This window comes from Leptodactylus fuscus, chromosome 11 (genome assembly GCF_031893055.1).
Source record: "Leptodactylus fuscus isolate aLepFus1 chromosome 11, aLepFus1.hap2, whole genome shotgun sequence".
NCBI lineage: Eukaryota > Metazoa > Chordata > Amphibia > Anura > Leptodactylidae > Leptodactylus > Leptodactylus fuscus.
Genome location: NC_134275.1, coordinates 78202063 through 78218853, shown reverse-complemented (window position 1 = coordinate 78218853; position 16791 = coordinate 78202063). Strand labels below are relative to the sequence as shown.

General features: G+C 43.3%; 1 protein-coding gene across 1 annotated transcript; it reads right to left on the bottom strand.

Annotated features, from left to right (window-relative positions):
- Positions 1–1843: 1843 nt before the first annotated feature.
- On the bottom strand, positions 1844–16536 carry LOC142185524 (HAUS augmin-like complex subunit 3). The gene is made up of 6 exons (XM_075260952.1): positions 16454–16536; positions 15528–15765; positions 9379–10272; positions 4115–4542; positions 2601–2817; positions 1844–2071 (listed from the first exon to the last, which is right to left on the bottom strand). Exons 1-6 carry the CDS (start codon positions 16534–16536, stop codon positions 1844–1846), a joined length of 2088 nt encoding a protein of 695 aa, XP_075117053.1.
- Between the last annotated feature and the right edge of the window lie 255 nt (positions 16537–16791).

Genomic DNA, 16791 nt, shown 5'->3' with positions numbered 1-16791 from the left:
GTGGAGAGATACTAGATTACAGGGCAGAGTAAGAGAAGTTGTACTGTGCAGTGGAGAGATACTAGATTACATGGCAGAGTAAGAGAAGTTGTACTGTGCAGTGGAGAGATACTAGATTACAGGTGCAGAGTAAGAGAAGTTGTACTGTGCAGTGGAGAGATACTAGATTACAGGGCAGAGTAAGAGAAGTTGTACTGTGCAGTGGAGAGATACTAGATTACAGGGCAGAGTAAGAGAAGTTGTACTGTGCAGTGGAGAGATACTAGATTACAGGGCAGAGTAAGAGAAGTTGTACTGTGCAGGGGAGAGATACTAGATTACAGGGCAGAGTAAGAGAAGTTGTACTGTGCAGTGGAGAGATACTAGATTACATAGTGCGCTGTTATACAGGATATAGAGAAGAGATTAGGAGAAGGACACAGAAGTGATACTGTGCGGGGTTCGCTCCTCCACATCTCTGCTCATCTGACTTTTCGACAATCCATTACTTCTGGTCCTTTCATCGCAGCTCTGGGAGACTTTTCAGCGCGTCTTCCGCCATCTCCTCCTGACCACATCCACATTCTGCTATTCCTAGCCTGACCCCTCACCTTTACATCCGGCTACTTGTCTTCCTCGGCTACCGACTGCCTTCCATAACGGCCACAGTTTCCAGATGAGCCCAATACTAGTAATCGGTGGGTGACCATATTGAGCGATAGGGTGGCGACCACCATCACGATAACAGCTTGGCCATAGTAGCGCCCCCTTCACGTCTCTGGCCACTCTATGCCATGACTTACCTTTACAAATGGTCAGCGAGGACAGAGCTATAAGCGTCCATAGGGTGCCCATCACAGCGCCACATCTAGTCCAAGGCTGGAAGGTTCTCACCAAGGTTTGGGCATCGCACTATGTCTCCCCGCTCCACACAACTCCTTCCCCATCATACAATAAGAGAATGAGTGAGGTCAGAGATGCAGGAAAGTGCCCCCCCCCCCCATCCTATATCATTATAGGACAAACTGCACCCTGCTAACTTCCTGACTGCAGACAATAGGGAGAGCCTGAGAACCGAGCCGGCAGGAGGGGGTGGGGTGCGAGGGGAAATATTACTTCTCTAGATGGCTCGTATATGAGTGGATGTAGGAAACGCGCTGCTCTAGTATACAGTAGTACAGAAATACAGGGGACACACCTACAGGACTCCTAGAGTAACCCAGAGGGGCCCTCGCTGTGTCCTGGGAGCACCGGACGTCTTCCGTAAGTCAGAGATTTGCAATTTACGTAATAACGTGAACACTCACGCATTTCTTCTTCACGGAGAGAAGGCATGTTGAAGGCACCAAGACCATTAAAAAAAAAATTTAAATCCTTAGTTAAAGGTGGTCTGTTAGGTCCAACAATTTTGATTGGCTCCATCACCAGACATAAGTAAGCAACTCTACAGGGTCTACAGAAGGGCTATGGATTGAGGTCAGCCATGGACCTCGTAGAGCTGTTGGCTGAGGAGTGTAAACCACTGCCAGGTGACTTCTGGTCTTGCACATAGAGATTTGTTGGCAGATCAATGCACAATCCTTTATTAGATCGATGTCTGGTTTTAGATCAGTCTTTAGCTTGCAGAGAAGTGGCCAACGCTATGTAGGTACAGGATCAGATGACTATGCGTGACAATTCAGAAATGTAAAAATTCCAGAGACAATTTTTAAACTCTTAAGAATTGTAATATTGGTGAACATTAACCTGGGTAGTAAGATATGCAAGTGGGGGGAAAAAACCCTCAAAAAAAACAAAAAAAAAAACCTTACGGAGTCTTCCCTGTAAATTCTGTTTTTATTACTTTAATATAACATAAAACATCTTAAGACTGGTTTAAGTTGAGATCCTTGACTCGCTGCTCCAGATCCTCCACAATACGGGCCAGAAGAGTGGGATCCTGGTAGAAGTGGACATAGAGCTGCCGTCCTTGTGCCATGTAAGAGGTCTGGATGGCCATCTTCTTACGCTCCAGATCCCGAAAAAAATCTAAAAACCAGTGGTTAAACTGGGAGACTCTGGCTAGAAGGGCTTCCGAGGCAAGAGCCAGTTCCTAAAGGGGAGAAAGATGTATATTTCAAAAACTCCTTCCTGGGTCCTTTATGTTCTACACCTTGGGTTTCTGGATCGATCATTACTAGATCATTGAAATAGTAAAGACAGCCCATGTAATACCACCAAACATGGAGAGAAGGGGTTTGAGATCCGAGTGTTTGGTTTGATAAGATGTCCGGAGACCGAACTAGAGATTAACAAGCAAGCTGGCCAGGAAAAACACAACACCACCAAAATGAAGACCACACAACTCAGTATAGTCATTTCTTGAGGGCCCTGAACTCTTGTTGGCTCCTTTGGAGAAAATCTCTAACAGAGACCAATGGTATTTTACAGGTTCCAACAACTCAACAAGGACCTGCAGAAAATATTCTGTCTAAAGAACATCTACTGGTCAACCAAACACAACAATCCCGCCATTCAGGCTGAGTCCTGCCATTAGTTCTCCAGGGACAATTTCTAGCTATGGGCACCACAAAAATTCTAACCAGCCCCTTCCCCATTATTGGGTGCACGTATATACTGACCACATCACGTAGCTGCAGGTTTTGTGTCCCACGGCACATGACCAGGTGAAGTTCTTCGGTGTCGCTCTCTAGACATGAAGTTTGGGGTAGAGGATCACAGAAGATGGCGCTCATCGACTTCAGCTCTTGCACAAGAGCCTCTCCCTGGGACTGAACGGCCTCGTACTTCGGGAAGAGTTCTTTATGCTTTGAGGGTTTCTCCAGCATTGTGCATAGCCTGGGGTGATGGAGGAATGGGAATGTAAGGATCAGTGGCGTAACTAGGAATGGTGAGGCTCCAAGGCGAACATTTGACATGGGGGGGGGGGGCAGCCCCTTGCCCTCCCAATGACTCCTACCCCTGCACAAACCACATTCCTGCACACAGTATTATGTGCTATAGTGGACCACCCATAAACAATTATACACTGGGGTCTAAGAGTATAAATGACTGCGGACCCAGGTGAGGATACAACCATAAAAATACCCCCGCCCCCAAACAAAAAACACAATGTTACTTAACTCTCCCTGGATCCGGTGCACTCCCTGCAAATCTCTTCAATGTTGGACCAGACATCACCTAAGTCAGGCTGGTGTCATGAGGCACAAGGACGTCAGTCTGGCCTGAGAGATGTCACCAAACAGGCCCGAAGCCTCTTGGAATGCAGGAGAGGTAAGTAAATGGAGCCTGCCATGCCCCCTAAGTTCTGTGCCCTGTGGCAGCCGCTACCCCAGTATTTATGCCCCTAGTAAGGATAGGAGTCCGGACAACTGCAGACAAAGGTACAAGACCACAGAAGAGCGAGAGAAGCCATCCAGGCAAATCATCAAGAGTTCTTTCTCCTCGGCGGTCTCACTCATCCGCCATGTTTGACCTTACATAACAGTTTAGAGGGTCATTCTTGGAATTATGTCATAATATATATTATCGGCGGACTACAATAAGTCTTTTTTTTTATATCGAGATTACTCATAGATGGAGTCTTGACAACTCCCAGCATGCATGCTTCCTCGACCATTCTTGGAATTGCCATGGTAGTAATGTCCTTTTTGTGGCCAGGTTATCTTCTCATACATGTAGTGTCCCTCCTAAAGCTAAATAAAGGCCCTAACACACTTAAGTACCCCCTGCTGCAAAATAAACCTTCACTCTGACCTCCCACTTTGTGGAGAAACTACTCTTTTGGTTGCAGATTTTGCGCCAAAACCAACAGTGGCTTTAGCAAAGAAACTTGTAGGGATGTCCTATGAAGAGTCAGAAATAACTCTTCCCAAGGATCCATTGACTGGGACATCCATTGCTCAAGAAAATTGGAGCTGAAAAGTTTTCCTGATTGCTTCACTGAATGAAGACCAAGTGTACTTTTTTGGCCAGTGCTCCATTGACTTCTATGGGGCTGCCATAGAGCTGGCCATGAGTACACACCTCTCCTCCTTTCACATGGAGGATTCAGAGGAACTTTCAGGCTCCAGTTTTCTTAATCCAGTGTATAAAAGATACTATTCCCTAGACATTGGCTTGCTCAGAGCCTCACCTGACTCCTGTGTGGTCTCTGCTGTCCACACGTAGAGGTGTCAACCACTGAGGAGAAACCCTCAGATCTCTCTGCCCGAGCATCCTTTTTCCAAGCAAAGATGATTGCTCTACCAGCTCCATCTTAAGGTCTTTAAGTTCCTGTTCAGTTTGATCATGATATCGCCTTTCAAGCTGTAGACCCAATTCCACCGACTGTAGACGCGTCAACTTCCTGAGGATGGCTTCTGCGGCCACCGCTTGGCTTTCGCTCACCTGTGTAAGTATACTCTGTTCATAGCGTGTCCATGCCTTAAGTATAGGCATACATACACCAAGCGACACATCAAACATGAGGTTGGTAAGTGTCTCCGCCTGGATATTCTCTATTTGTTTCTCTAAGGACTTCACCTCTCTTTCCAAGAATGGCAAAAGTTCATGGTTCCAAACCTGAGAATGGAAGGAGAGAGATATTTCTTGTTATATTTGGACATCTAAGGAAAGGATTCGCTTCGTCCAATGACCATCTGAATTGTTGAGGGAAGAAAGATCTGCATTTCCATAGATGAGGAGAGGTCTGTGGACTAAGAAGCACTAAGAGGTTAGTAATAGGTAAAGACATGGGGGGGGGGGGGGGGGGCATAGAGCTAGAGAATTATAGGAGGAGGACTAGTGGAGCACAGTATATAGAATTATAGGAGGAGGAATAGTGGAGCACAGTATATAGAATTATAGGAGAGGACTAGTGGAGCACAGTATATAGAATTATAGGAGGAGGAATAGTGGAGCACAGTATATAGAATTATAGGAGAGGACTAGTGGAGCACAGTATATAGCATTATAGGAGAGGAATAGTGGAGCACAGCATATAGGAAAGGACTAGTGGCGCACAGTATATACCATTATAGGGGAATAGTGGAGCACAGTATATAGCATTATAGGAGAGGACTAGTGGAGCACAGTATATAGAATTATAGGAGGAGGACTAGTGGAGCACAGTATATAGAATTATAGGAGAGGACTAGTGGAGCACAGTATATAGAATTATAGGAGGAGGACTAGTGGAGCACAGTATATAGAATTATAGGAGAGGACTAGTGGAGCACAGTATATAGAATTATAGGAGAGGACTAGTGGAGCACAGTATATGGAATTATAGGAGAGGACTAGTGGAGCACAGTATATAGAATTATAGGAGGACTAGTGAAGCACAGTATATAGGAAAGGACTAGTGGAGCACAGTATATAGCATTATAGGAGAGGACTAGTGGAGCACAGTATATAGGAAAGGACTAGTGGAGCACAGTATATAGAATTATAGGAGAGGACTAGTGGAGTACAGTATATAGAATTATAGGAGAGGACTAGTGGAGCACAGTATATAGAATTATAGGAGAGGACTAGTGGAGCACAGTATATAGGAAAGGACTAGTGGAGCACAGTATATAGCATTATAGGAGAGGACTAGTGGAGCACAGTATATAGAATTATAGGAGGAGGACTAGTGGAGCACAGTATATAGGAAAGGACTAGTGGAGCACAGTATATAGAATTATAGGAGGAGGACTAGTGGCGCACAGTATATAGCATTATAGGAGGAGGACTAGTGGAGCACAGTATATAGCATTATAGGGGAATAGTGGAGCACAGTATATAGAATTATAGGAGGAGGACTAGTGGAGCACAGTATATAGAATTATAGGAGGAGGACTAGTGGCGCACAGTATATAGCATTATAGGAGAGGACTAGTGGAGCACAGTATATAGAATTATAGGAGGAGGACTAGTGGCGCACAGTATATAGCATTATAGGAGAGGACTAGTGGAGCACAGTATATAGAATTATAGGAGGAGGACTAGTGGAGCACAGTATATAGAATTATAGGAGGAGGACTAGTGGCGCACAGTATATAGAATTATAGGGGAATAGTGGAGCACAGTATATAGAATTATAGGAGGAGGACTAGTGGAGCACAGTATATAGCATTATAGGAGAGGACTAGTGGAGCACAGTATATAGGAAAGGACTAGTGGAGCACAGTATATAGAATTATAGGAGAACTAGTGGAGCACAGTATATAGAATTATAGGAGGAGGACTAGTGGAGCACAGTATACAGAATTATAGGAGAACTAGTGGAGCACAGTATATAGAATTATAGGAGGAGGACTAGTGGAGCACAGTATATAGCATTATAGGAGAGGACTAGTGGAGCACAGTATATAGAATTATAGGAGGAGGACTAGTGGAGCACAGTATATAGAATTATAGGAGGAGGACTAGTGGAGCACAGTATATAGCATTATAGGAGGAGGACTAGTGGGGCACAGTATATAGAATTATAGGAGAGGACTAGTGGAGCACAGTATATAGGAAAGGACTAGTGGAGCACAGTATATAGCATTATAGGAGAGGAATAGTGTAGCACAGTATATAGAATTATAGGAGGAGGACTAGTGGAGCACAGTATATAGAATTATAGGAGAGGACCAGTGGAGCACAGTATATAGAATTATAGGAGGAGGACTAGTGGAGCACAGTATATAGCATTATAGGAGGAGGACTAGTGGAGCACAGTATATAGAATTATAGGAGGAGGACTAGTGGAGCACAGTATATAGAATTATAGGAGGAGACTAGAGGAGCACAGTATATAGAATTATAGGAGGAGGACTAGTGGAGCACAGTATATAGAATTATAGGAGGAGGACTAGTGGAGCACAGTATATAGAATTATAGGAGGAGGACTAGTGGAGCACAGTATATAGAATTATAGGAGAGGACTAGTGGAGCACAGTATATAGAATTATAGGAGAGGACTAGTGGAGCACAGTATATAGAATTATAGGAGAGGACTAGTGGAGTACAGTATATAGAATTATAGGAGAGGACTAGTGGAGCACAGTATATAGCATTATAGGAGGAGGACTAGTGGAGCACAGTATATAGCATTATAGGGGAATAGTGGAGCACAGTATATAGAATTATAGGAGGAGGACTAGTGGAGCACAGTATATAGAATTATAGGAGGAGGACTAGTGGCGCACAGTATATAGCATTATAGGGGAATAGTGGAGCACAGTATATAGAATTATAGGAGGAGGACTAGTGGAGTACAGTATATAGAATTATAGGAGAGGACTAGTGGCGCACAGTATATAGCATTATAGGAGGAGGACTAGTGGAGCACAGTATATAGCATTATAGGGGAATAGTGGAGCACAGTATATAGAATTATAGGAGGAGGACTAGTGGAGCACAGTATATAGAATTATAGGAGGAGGACTAGTGGCGCACAGTATACAGCATTATAGGAGAGGACTAGTGGAGCACAGTATATAGAATTATAGGAGGAGGACTAGTGGCGCACAGTATATAGCATTATAGGAGAGGACTAGTGGAGCACAGTATATAGAATTATAGGAGGAGGACTAGTGGCGCACAGTATATAGAATTATAGGGGAATAGTGGAGCACAGTATATAGAATTATAGGAGGAGGACTAGTGGAGCACAGTATATAGCATTATAGGAGAGGACTAGTGGAGCACAGTATATAGGAAAGGACTAGTGGAGCACAGTATATAGAATTATAGGAGAACTAGTGGAGCACAGTATATAGAATTATAGGAGGAGGACTAGTGGAGCACAGTATACAGAATTATAGGAGAACTAGTGGAGCACAGTATATAGAATTATAGGAGGAGGACTAGTGGAGCACAGTATATAGCATTATAGGAGAGGACTAGTGGAGCACAGTATATAGAATTATAGGAGGAGGACTAGTGGAGCACAGTATATAGAATTATAGGAGGAGGACTAGTGGAGCACAGTATATAGCATTATAGGAGGAGGACTAGTGGGGCACAGTATATAGAATTATAGGAGAGGACTAGTGGAGCACAGTATATAGGAAAGGACTAGTGGAGCACAGTATATAGCATTATAGGAGAGGAATAGTGTAGCACAGTATATAGAATTATAGGAGGAGGACTAGTGGAGCACAGTATATAGAATTATAGGAGAGGACCAGTGGAGCACAGTATATAGAATTATAGGAGGAGGACTAGTGGAGCACAGTATATAGCATTATAGGAGGAGGACTAGTGGAGCACAGTATATAGAATTATAGGAGGAGGACTAGTGGAGCACAGTATATAGAATTATAGGAGGAGACTAGAGGAGCACAGTATATAGAATTATAGGAGGAGGACTAGTGGAGCACAGTATATAGAATTATAGGAGGAGGACTAGTGGAGCACAGTATATAGAATTATAGGAGGAGGACTAGTGGAGCACAGTATATAGAATTATAGGAGAGGACTAGTGGAGCACAGTATATAGAATTATAGGAGGAGGACTAGTGGAGCACAGTATATAGAATTATAGGAGGAGACTAGAGGAGCACAGTATATAGAATTATAGGAGGAGGACTAGTGGAGCACAGTATATAGAATTATAGGAGGAGGACTAGTGGAGCACAGTATATAGAATTATAGGAGGAGACTAGAGGAGCACAGTATATAGAATTATAGGAGGAGGACTAGTGGAGCACAGTATATAGAATTATAGGAGGAGGACTAGTGGAGCACAGTATATAGAATTATAGGAGGAGGACTAGTGGAGCACAGTATATAGAATTATAGGAGAGGACTAGTGGAGCACAGTATATAGAATTATAGGAGGAGGACTAGTGGAGCACAGTATATGTGTGTCTTCATGTGCCGTTCATGCACAGGCCGTGCTTCCTTTATTAAATGAATAGGAGCCACAGGCCACAAAATAAGGCCTGTTGTATCTTACGCAGCTTGGACTGTCAGCCCACATGGTTGTCTTCAAGGGGCCTTCAGGATATGTCAAATATCAAGTTGGTGGGTGACACCCAGCACCCTATTGATCAGCTGCTTTTAGCAGCCAATTCACAGAGAATAGAGCAGGAAGCAGATAGCGCTGTTCTCTGTATAGTGGCCAAACAGTTACTGGAACCAAGTTCCCATTCAGTTATATTGGAGATCTGCAATACTCTGGCCGGGTCACTGCTCAGAGAAAGGTGCTATCTGCCACCTGCTCCATTCTCTGTATCAGTTGCTGGTAATAGATCTATTGTTGGGTGTCAGGAGTTGAACGCCAACAATCTAATAATCGTGAACTTTGCTTAACATCAGTCAGCAAATCTCTTAGCTTGAAAAATCCCCTTTAATGGAAAAAATTTGTGACCTCCATGCAAATTACTCTGCGCTGTAGCCAGAAGTCTGTCATCACCCAAACAAAGACCTATTACCTCCTACCTGATCTCCAGATTTCCCCTGAAGCCAATGCAAGCACGCCAAGTTGCCATTCAAGAAACCAAAGGAAACGCTCTGCTGAATCCTTTGAGATGCCCATGATGTCCGTAACCTCTCGTTCTCCTTCTCCATATCTCGCTTAGCTTCTTTTTGACTTTCCAGGTCCTCCACTTTAATAGGTAATAGGCCAGTGGCATTCTGTTCGATCTGTTTCCAACATGTATCTTCCAGTTTCATGAACCCCTCCAAGTTCAATGAAGAAAGAAGTATGTTATCCGTACGCAGGCTTGTAAAGTATTCTCCAAGTTCCAGTACTTGGTTTCTAAGTCCTTGCAGATTTGAATTGCACCTTGCGTTGAGAGTCGTGATACCGTCTTTTGCACGGTTCATGTTTTTTTCATGTTCCTTCTCCGCTTGCTCCAAGGAAAGAGTCTTATGGTGTAATGTCATCCCCAAGGACTCCATCTTGTTACGGAAATGAAGTCGATGTGTTTTAAGAGCTTTCAAAGTCTGAAGCTCTTCTTCCAGCTCCTGTAAGCTCCTCGTATCTTCCATCTCCAATTCTACTTCTAGCTTTTCTCCACTTTTGCAGATACTTTGAAGTTCTTCTGTATCCAAAATTGGCTGCCCAGAGTCCATCAGGGCGTTATAAGCGTCAAGCTGTTCATCGCTTACAGCGTTGCGCTGATCCACCACTTCACAAAGCCATCCGAGGAAGAGTTGCACTTCTTCACTGCCTTCACAGAGCCAGTCAAAATCTTCGCCCTTCAGATTCTTGGCATTGGGATAACCAATGAGGCGAAGCATCTCTACAAAATCTGAGCCTTGCACACGTTGGGGTTCCAGAAGGAAGCAAGTGGATCGCTGACGAGAGAGATTCCTTGTGGATGGTGGAGCCTACAGTATAAAGGTAAAGATGATGGGTCTACTGGGGTTAATATAGTATAAGCCAATACTTGATATTATAATACTCACTAGATTTGCCATTTTATCCTCTTAACGCCACTTTTCAAGGAGGAGCCTAAATGTGGAAGAGACGAGTCGTTATATTTACGGAGACATTTTGTTTCAAAGAAGCATTGGCAGAAGTTTCTTTTTCCTGCTCCAATTGTAATTGGCGGGGTAATCCCATTAATAACAATTGTCCCAGTTATCCCATACTCAGAGTATGGAATAAGTGTCCGGTTGATGGGACCCCCAGCGATCATGAGAACAAGGATCTCTGGAGGCCCCGTGTGAATGAAGTGGTGGTGGAGAGCATTGCTCCATTCTGTGGATAGAGATTGCCACGAGAAGTGACGGGAGCGGTTGTCACACATTTGCACTCATGACCACTGGAGGTCTCAGCAGTTGGCCTCCCAATGATCAGATACATATCCTCCGGCTCCCCCATAAATGGCTGGAAGCCATGGCCAGACAGAAGCGGTAAAATGCCTTTAATTGTGCTACAGACCACAAAAGTGCCTTCAATGCCAAGACAAAGAGTCAAACAGGACCGTCCAAATAGATACAATAATATTCCAACCAAAATTACCCTGCCTGGATTAATTAGCATATTTCCCATACATGGAAGGTTCCATAATATTTGCATGAACATAACTGATGTCAGAAACAGATGATCATACGAAGAGCTGTAAGGCTTGATTCACATCAGTGTTCGGGGGAATCTGCTTAAAAAGCAGTTACCTAAAACCACAAGGACTCCATAGACCAGGGGTAGGGAACGTACGGCTCTCCAGCTGATGCAAAACTACAACTCCCAGCATGCATACTTGCTCTGCTGTTCTTGGAACTCACATGGAAGTGAATGGAGCATGCTGGGAGTTGTAGTTTCACAGCAGCTGGAGAACAGAAGGTTCCCTATCCCTGCCCTAGACCATAATAAGGTCCATGTGGTTTGCACTCGAAACATGCAGAGAGAAGAGTGATGCTTGCAGTCATTTTCTCTCCATGCATTTCCTGCGGGAAACGAATGGAAACCACATAGACCCATTATAGTCTATGGGGCCTGCATGTTTTCCCAGGTAACTGCTTTTTTAGGTGTATAGGTGTAAGGTGTATAGGTTTCTGTTCAGGTAGGGCGGGGTTCCCAAGCGGACTCACCGAACACAGATGTGAACCAAGCCTCAGAGTTGTGTGATCACGGCTTGACTTGTGGACATTGCATATCAGACATTTTTCTCTGGGTCCAACCTCATTTCTGGAGGATTTTTGGTGGATTTCTGGTGGTTTCCGCCATGTTTTACTAGTTTGCCTCAGGTCTCATGGCTGAATGCCAGCAGCTGTGCTAAGGGTGTAATCACATAGAGGAATTCGGAGCTAATTGTGAGTCAGAATCTAGCTCCAAGTTTCACCTGAAATCAGCCTCCATTCATGTCAATGTAGCTTTTTTTTTTTTTGGCTAGCTAAAATGCTCAATTTATGCTCAATTTTTAAGTGAATCCTGCCCAAAACCCCTATTGAAGTGAACAGGAGGCTTAAATATATCTTCACACAATATGTAAATTCAGCAGCGAATTCTACAGCAGATTTTATTGGGAAACCAGAAAGATTCAGTTTTTCCCTAATATAACTGTTACTATCCTTAATTTAGCTGGTTCCGCTGTACTTTGCCCCATGCTAGAGATGGGCAAACTTGTTTAGTTTTGGATTTGTTCCAGGTCACACAAATTCAGTACAAGCCACACCTTAAGCTAAGGCCCCATGTAGCGAAGCTAAAAAAAATAAAAACAACCCACGGCATTGTTTTTTTTCTGCACCATTCTTCATTGTAATGTTGCAGCATTTTTCTGCTCCATTAAACGTTTTGTGGGCATTATTGATATTAAGCGATTTTCAAAACGCAGCTTTTCCACTGCAAGTTTTTTTTCTGTGATGTATGGATCATATAGTCATTCACTAGGGACTGTAAAATGCAGCATTTTTGCAATGTGGGACTTCAGCCTTAAAACATAGGTTCCTAGGAGCCCAATCTATAATACATAGTGTATGACAGTGTCAGGGCTCCTAGGAACCGATCTATAATACATAGTATAGGACACTGTCAGGGCTCCTAGGAACCTTACATATCTATAATACATAGTGTATGACACTGTCAGGGCTCCTAGTACTATATATATCTATAATACATAGTGTATGACACTGTCAGGGCTCCTAGTACTATATATATCTATAATACATAGTGTATGACACTGTCAGGGCTCCTAGTACTATATATATCTATAATACATAGTGTATGGCACTGTCAGGGCTCCTAGTACTATATATATCTATAATACATAGTGTATGACACTGTCAGGGCTCCTAGTACTATATATATCTATAATACATAGTGTATGATACTGTCAGGGCTCCTAGAAACCTATGTATAAAACAGAGTTACAAAATCACAGCTCAATCCTCTAGCAGTCAGGGCCGCACAGTAACCCCATTCACTGACACTAGAGGAGAAGGTTCAGGGTCACCCAGCAATCTTTGATCACACAACAGGAGTCACCACCAGTCGCCATGTTCCTTAGTCTAAACATGAACAAGTTACTCAGAAGCTCCCCTATATTAACACACTTGGGAGTCATTGCTCTAAGGCTTCTATCCCATGTTATTCCTCACCTTCCTCTACCCACTGTCTTGTGGCTGCTCACAGTTTGGCTTCCTCTAGTTAGCAGTAATTATATACCACTTGGGGCAGAATTAACTCTCATCACCTGCTCTGCTTGTCCTCCCATCTATCTTGTATGTTACTCCATAAGGCTGGATTCACACCAGTGTTGGAACTCCATTTGAGGTTTCTGTCTCCAAATCTACTTGGAAAATGCGGAAAGAAAAATCCTGCAAGGAGGAATTATCTCTCCACATTATTTGGGTGGAAACCCAGTGGATTCCATTATATATCCATGATATAAACCCAGTGGACTCCATTATATATCCATGATATAAACCCAGTGGATTCCATTACATATCCATGATATAAACCCAGTGGATTCCATTATATATCCATGATATAAACCCAGTGGACTCCATTATATATCCATGATATAAACCCAGTGGATTCCATTATATATCCATGATATAAACCCAGTGGATTCCATTATATATCCATGATATAAACCCAGTGGATTCCAGTATATATCCATGATATAAACCCAGTGGACTCCATTATATATCCATGATATAAACCCAGTGGACTCCATTATATATCCATGATATAAACCCAGTGGATTCCATTATATATCCATGATATAAACCCAGTGGACTCCATTATATATCCATGATATAAACCCAGTGGATTCCAGTATATATCCATGATATAAACCCAGTGGACTCCATTATATATCCATGATATAAACCCAGTGGACTCCATTATATAACCACTTTTTTAGCAGATTAGGATTAGATTTCTATAATTCTAGTCCACAAGCGGACCTGTGAAATGTTGTGCACATGTTATGCCCGGTTCACACATGCTGATGTGTTCCTTCCGTAAGGGTCCGCATGAGGACCCCTAGAGACGGAATACAAGCACAACTGCAAGCGCTTTGCAGTTCAAGTGCACGGGCCCCATAGACTATAGTCCTCCACCACACAGTGAGTGCACCAGGAGAGAGACTTTATACTGTGGGGTCAATTTGAGGCTAACATTATAATATGGGGGCATATAATATTAGGATTAATGTGTGGGAAGAGAAATGAATCAGAATGGGCGGAGTCAATTTAGAAGTGCAGTACAGACCAAAAGTTTGGCCACATCTTCTCATTTGCAGAGTTTTCTGTATTTTCATGACTATGACAATTGTAGATTCACACTGAAGGCATCAAAACTCAGAAGTAACACATGTGGGATTATAGACTTACCAAAAAAGTGTTACACAACTGACAATCTGTTTTATATTCTCGCTTCCTTTTGCTTTGATTCCTGCTTTGCACACTCATAGCATTCTCTTGATGAGCTTCATGAGGTAGTCACCTGAAATGGTTTAGCGCCCTGTCAGGTTTAATAAGTGGGGTTTCTTGCCTTATAAATGGGGTTGGGACCATCCGTTGTGTTGTGCAGAAGTCAGGTGGATACACAGCTGATAGTGCTACTGAATAGACTCTTAGAATTTGTATTATGGCAAGAAAAAAGCAGCTAAGTAAATAAAAACGAGTGGCCATCATTACTTTAAAAAATGAAGGTCAGTCAGTCCAAAAAATTGGGAAAACTTTGAAAGTGTCCCCAAGTGCAGTTGCAAAAACCATCAAGTGCTACAAAGAAATTGGCTGACATGAGGAATGGAAGACCAAGAGTCACCTCTGCTGCGGAGGATGAGGACCTCCCCAGGAAAGGAAGACCAAGAGTCACCTATGCTGCGGAGGATGAGGACCGCCCCAGGAAAGGAAGACCAAGAGCCACCTCTGCTGCGGAGGATGAGGACCTCCCCAGGAAAGGAAGACCAAGAGTCACCTATGCTGCGGAGGATGAGGACCGCCCCAGGAAAGGAAGACCAAGAGCCACCTCTGCTGCGGAGGATAAGTTCATCCGAGTCACCAGCCTCAGAAATCGCAGGTTAACAGCAGCTCAGCTTAGAGAGCAGGTCAATGCCACACAGAGTTCTAGCAGCAGACACATCTCTACAACAACTGGTAAGAGGAGACTTTGTGCAGCAGCGAGGCCTTCATGGTAAAATTGTAACATAGTGATTAAAAGAGATTTCTGCTCCCATACTAGACTCAGGGCTCTGCTCATTCCCATCATTGGATTGCTCTCTGCACTTCTGTCGCCCTTTCAGTTCCGCTCCGTGTCCTGGACTCATCCATCCGCCTACCCATCGAGGTGTGTGTCCACATTCAGGTTTCAATTATGTAGCTTTGAAGCAAAACCCCCAATGTGGATGGTAAAAGAAGAGAAGATAGAAATGGCAAATGTTTTTTCTCTTTTTATCAAATCTTCTGTTGTTTTTCTCTTCAGTACTAAGTCAATAAACCTGAACATAACGACTTACCTTTGGACTTCTCTGCTGATATCTTATTCTCGACACCCTGGACCTAACCTATGACCATTTCCATATTCCGTCTGTCTTGCTTCCTCTTCTGGTCTATATGCTGAGACTTTGGCGTCCATCTGAGTCTGTCTCCTGGACTCTTGTCTCCTTGCTGGTGTCTGTTCACCTTCACACCATGCTGATCCTTCCGCCATCTTGTACGGCTTCTCCTGTCCCACCACTACTGCAGACCCTATGGTGAGTAATGGTGATACCATCTGTCTGATGAAGGGTCTTGAGAAGGTTTTTCCCACTTAGTCCACTGTTACTTTCTCTACGTTCTATCTGTTTGTTTCTCTGGTCCTTTGTGTTGTCGGAGAATACATTCTGGCTTGTCCTTTCTACTAAATTGGAAAAGGAAGTTGTTGTTTTTCTTTATTAAATGTTTGACAAGACAATAAAAACAGAATCAACAAGTGAAACAATGTAGAAGATAGAAGAAGCATTATAAGGTAATTGTAGGACGTGGTAATGAACGACTATAGTAAAGAAAAGTAATCTGACAATCACATACACAAAGGTGCGATGAAGAACAGAGAACAGAATAAGGGAAAATGACATGTAGAATAAGATTCCAGAAATAAGACTAAGAATAGAAGAAAAGTCTATGTATACTATAAAGCATTCCTTATATAAGGGATAGAAGCATCTCTGAGATGTTCTACACCTTGGCTGGAGTCCACTTGTGGTAAGTTCAGTCTATTGGACATAATGTGGACAGACGCCCCCTCTCTATATAATGTGTCACATCTGACAATGCAAGTCAGAGAAAAAACCAAGCCATGAGGAGGAAAGAACTGCCCGAGAAGCTCAGAGACAGGATTATGTGGAGACAGATCTGGAGAAGGGACAAAAACATTTCTTCTGCACTGAATGTCCCCAAGAGCAGAGCGGCCTCCTTAGATAGAAGACATCTAGAACAACCAGGACTCTTCCTAGAGCTGGCTGCTCCACCAAACTAAGTAACCGGGAGGGAGAAGATCCCTGGTAAGAGAGGAGACCAAGAAATCCATAGATCCTGTGTGCAAATGGGATAAAACTTCCAGAAAGTCGTCCATCACCGCAGTTCTCCACCAGGAAACTGGTCACTGCTCATCACCTGCCCGATACCATCGCTGACGGTGAGGCCTGGTGGTGGCGACATGGCGGGAATTTTTATTAGTATTACAAGTTTTATTTGAATAAGCAACAATGAGCCAAAAAAGTCTCCGAGTCCATAAATATGTAGGAAATACAGGCGACATAATAAGGAAAGTAACACAATTCTTTTGGTTTCACAGCAACAAGATGAAAGTATTTTCAGCCACAATAACAATGACCACGATCCTTCTGAGTATTATCACAGGTGAAGGTAAGAAGGTTGTGAGCTTATTAAGGAGGTGTGTGACGTCATGTTACA